The sequence below is a fragment of the Equus asinus genome, chromosome 8, assembly GCF_041296235.1.
Source record: "Equus asinus isolate D_3611 breed Donkey chromosome 8, EquAss-T2T_v2, whole genome shotgun sequence".
Lineage (NCBI taxonomy): Eukaryota > Metazoa > Chordata > Mammalia > Perissodactyla > Equidae > Equus > Equus asinus.
The window spans coordinates 94923413-94927726 of record NC_091797.1 but is presented as its reverse complement, the minus strand read 5'-3'; the positions used below and the strand labels follow the sequence as shown (position 1 = coordinate 94927726).

The 4314-nt window shown below is 50.7% G+C and overlaps 1 gene segment (V, D, J or C); it reads right to left on the bottom strand.

Moving 5' to 3' along the window:
* Positions 1-479: 479 nt before the first annotated feature.
* On the bottom strand, positions 480-1574 carry LOC139045998 (immunoglobulin lambda variable 2-14-like). The segment is given in 3 exon segments: positions 480-652; positions 761-1310; positions 1426-1574. Coding segments are annotated over 3 exon segments (711 nt in total).
* Positions 1575-4314: the final 2740 nt, after the last annotated feature.

Sequence of the window (4314 nt, the reverse complement as noted above, 5' to 3'; positions counted from 1 at the left end):
GCATTTTCAGGGCTGAAGCTGGGAGAAGAAGCAACAGCTGAAGCTGGCCAAGTGAGAAGAGTTGGTCACTGCACCAGGTCATCTGGGCCGAGGCCCAGCTTCATTCAAATGCCCAAGAATTCATGGCCAGAGAGTTATCTGTACATGTCCTTAGTGGTTCGTTGTGACTGGATGTCCACCTAGAAATTGGATGGATCATTATGGAAATAAGTGACTTTTGGGGATTCCTAGAGAATGGGGGCCATGCTCACCAGATGTCTCGTGTGGAACAAAGAAGCCATTTAGGTAGGAGCTCATCCTAATGAGGAGACAGTCCACATGGAGGGCGCTTCCAGGGGAAGGAATCAGGGATCTGAGGGCAGGTGCAATTCTGAGAGAGCGCAGAGTCTGTCACTCATGTTCTCACCTCAAAACTCCCTTGGTTGTAGGTCAAAGATGAGGGACACTAAAAAGAAAAGATCTTTATTTAATCCATACTTCCCTTTGTTCTCATTTGTGAAAAAATATCTTCATATGTTTTCTTCACTTGCTCTTGCTTCAGGAATGGGCATGCGAAAGAACAATGCAGCAAGGGGTCCATCCTAAACACAGCCTGGAGCACACGGAGTGGAGTACGACAACGTCATTTAGGGAGAACTGAATCCAGGCTGGGCTGCACAGGAGTGGGAGAACAAGACGTAAAGTGAGGATTTCCCTGAGGACTGTGGGAGATCCACCCAAAGACACGGGTGTCCATGTGACTGTTCCTACAATTACTCACCTTTTAGAACCACCAAACACAGGCAAAGAGGAAGGTGTCATTGTCCCCAGACACTGACATCTGCATATCCTGTACAGCTTCATGATGAGAAAGTAGAACAGCTGAGAGAAGAGAATTCTCATGTCAAGGCTGCATGAAGCCCTGTCTGCACAGGCCTGAGGAAGCATCTTCAGAGGAAGGAAGGAGGCTGTGAGCACAAAAGAGGTTTTCGTCTCACTTCCCCATGAACTTGGACCACTGTGATAAGGATCAGCATTGATATATGAGCTACAGTAATAATCGGCCTCGTCCTCAGCCTGGAGCCCCGAGATGGTCAGAGAGGCCGTGTTCCCAGACTTGGAGCCAGAGAAGCGATCAGGGATCCCTGAGGCCCGAGAACTGACTCTATAAATGAGGAGTTTGGGGGCTGTGCCCGGGTGCTGTTGGTACCAGGAAACATAGTTATAACTTCCAATGTTGCTGCTGCTTCCAGCACAGGAGATGGTGACCGACTGTCCCAGAGTCCCGGACACTGACGCAGGCTGAGTCAGGGCAGACTGCGCCCAGGACCCTGGGAAGAGAAAAAACACTCTGGTGAGTTCAGTGCAGGGCCCAGCTGAGCCTGAGGAGAAGGAGACAAAGGATCAGCCCAAATGCCCCCATGGTCCCTTCCCTGCAGGTCTCACCTGTGCCCTGAGTGAAGAGGGTGACGAGGAGCAGAGCCCAGGCCATGGTGGAGATTCCCCAACAGCACTGCCTTCTGAGACCCCAACTCGGGGCCTGGCTACCCCAGACCTCTCTTATCCCTCCCCTGGCCTCAGAGGAGGGAGGGGCCTCCATGCAAATCTGCTTCCTGCACCTCCCTCTCTTCACCCCCTCTGACCTGTCTCTTGATTCTAGATACCTTTGCATCATTGGACAGCAGAACTTACTCCTTACTCGTGAATTAAAACTTCCTAAAATGTTCTGAGTCAGTACACACTGAGTACGTAATACTATGCAGAAATGGATTCAGGCCAGAGATGTCCCTACCTTTCCTGTTGTGAAGTCATGGTTGTTCCTGGGTGAGAAATCCCTGGACTCCTCCCCATGCTGGGTGGGGAAAAGGTGAGGACAGGGCAGGGTCCCAGACTGGCTGATAGATCCAATTGCTTCATTACCCTCATATCAAAGGCAGAGCTGGGGACCCTGTATCCCCTCAATCCTTCCCCCTCAGTTAGGAGGGATCCTCTGTGTCTGCAATGGTTTGAGACTGAGGCTCGAGGCTGATCCCTGGGGATTTATCAGCACTTTGAGAGGAACATTTATTGGGGCATAACCACTTTAGGACATAAGAGGGGATCAGAGAAGGGCAGCTCTTGGAACTTCATCCAGAACACAGCAAGCCTAAACAAGGACCTTCCCAAAACCAGGCCCTCGCTGCCCCCTGGTGGCCTCAGATGGTGCAGTGCAAGCACCAGGGAAGGCTGCTGAGTGGGAGGGGAAAATCTCTCTTCTGCTCCCCTCCTCAACTCCCTCCCTCCCCATCCAGCTCAGTACCAGGTCCCCTGATCCCTTCTATTTCCTTCGATGCTCAGTTTCCATTGTACAATAACTGAGTCCGGAATAGAATGTGTCACTTGGTAAATTAGCTGGCTCCTCAGTCACCTCAGGACTATACAGGATGTCCCACCACAGCCTCACATGGGGTAATTGCTTGTGAGGCAGCTCTGGGCTCAGGGCTGAGGAAACACTAGAGGTGAAATAAGCCAACCCCAGTGGGTCGGGAGGATGAGAAGAATGAGACCAGATGAACATGGATTGGCTTCTCGATGTGTGGAAAGATAAAACACTGCCTGAGGAACAAGAGCACTGCAGGACTGAGCAGAACTTAATAGAAAGCAGGGGCTGGATTCCAGAGTTTGAGGATGTGGGAGGAGAGCACTGGGGTCAGATTTGGCATGAGGCCCCCTTTCCGGGAACCTGTCCTCAGGGGCATGCTTTGGTGTCACTGGAAACAGGGGACTTTTCTTCCAATTGTGCTCTTTGTGTGCACTGAGACAACCTCACCTCAGTGCTGTGCACATTCCTGAGGCAAATTCTCTTCCACCCACAGAGATTTGCTTGATCTAGTGCATTTGTATCCAAGGGAAAGGGTTTGAGGGAAAGATTGTAAGAAGGACTGTCTGTAAAACTCGTGTAAAAACTATGGAAAATCCTCAAGTGAATTCTCTTTTCATTTAGAAAAATACCCAACCTATTCACTTGGCATTTCAGTCATCACGTGAACTGTCTGTTGCCCACAACTCATCCCACGTCCCTCTTCTTAGGCCCCAGTGGATGATTCCTCACCCCAAAGGATTTTTTTCTGGTCCTATACTTGGCCAATTTCCCACTACCTCAGTGCCTTTGCACAGGCCGATCTCTGTCTGAAATTTGCTTGTCTTCATACTTCATAACATCTGGATATTTCTGAGGACACAGTAATGTACCTCAACCACCCCCAATAAAGTCTGCTTTTTGAATAAATAAAGGACAGGACTCAGGTGGGCAAGTTGAGCTGCTACATTTGCCCAAAGAGCCTGCAGGCCATATTCAGGCAAGTTAGAGGAATGTTCCCAGCCAGGTCTGAGGAGAGGACTCCAAATAGAAACAGGTTTTGGTGCAGTTTCCTCATATGTCCCCCAGCAAATGTCACACTTGGGGCTCTGCTTGCACTCTCCTGCTCTCTCTGCAGTCACCCAAGGCTTAGAGGAGGGAAGGGGCACAGGATCTGATCTTTCCCATGTAAGCCCTTCCTGGAAAATAGGTTTCTGGCTGCAGAGAAGGCTGAGGACTTATTCCTCCCTGCTCTGAAGCCCGAGGGAGTGGAGAGTCCAGCCTCACTGAGAAGATATCCATTATTTCCTTTCCCAAGGACAAAGCAGGGAGGGGGCCTAGCTTTCCCTCCCCACCTCTCCTTAGGGTGGATGTTCACAGCATCTGCCCCCAGCCTCTGCAGTGGCCTGAGATTCAGTCAGAGTTGATGCCCAGAGGGGTTAACTCTCCTGTGTAGAGAAGGGACTGAGTGGGGACAAGGGATTGTGAGTGTGTCTCCCTTGGAGTAACTGGGGAGAAAGAAGCTCCTGGAACCTCCTACAGCCAGGAAAATCCTCAGCAGTGTCTTGGGGGCCATTGCAGTCCCCAAACGTAGACCTGCACTGCCCCCTGGTGGCTCAGATGGGAGACCCTGACAGGAGAGGAGAGATCCAGGAATCTCTGCTCTGCTCCCCATGCACCCTTCCCCCATCTCCTTCCCAGATCTGAACTTGCTCCTCTCCCAAACCCCACGATTCTCTATCATCCAGCCTCTCTTCCATGGCTCAGTTCCAGCAACTCTTCCGGAATGGAATGCGTCATCTGTCAAACCTGCTGACAAAATGCTCCCCCCTCCGGATGCTCAGCTTCACCTGGGACCCTCGTCAATGGATCACTGTTTGAGAGGCAAGTCTCAGTTCTGCACCATGAAAACATGGGGTATAAATTGAATTCAGCACTGGTATTAAAGATGCAGGAGAGAAACGGGACAAAGAGAAAACATTCTAGAATCTCAATTT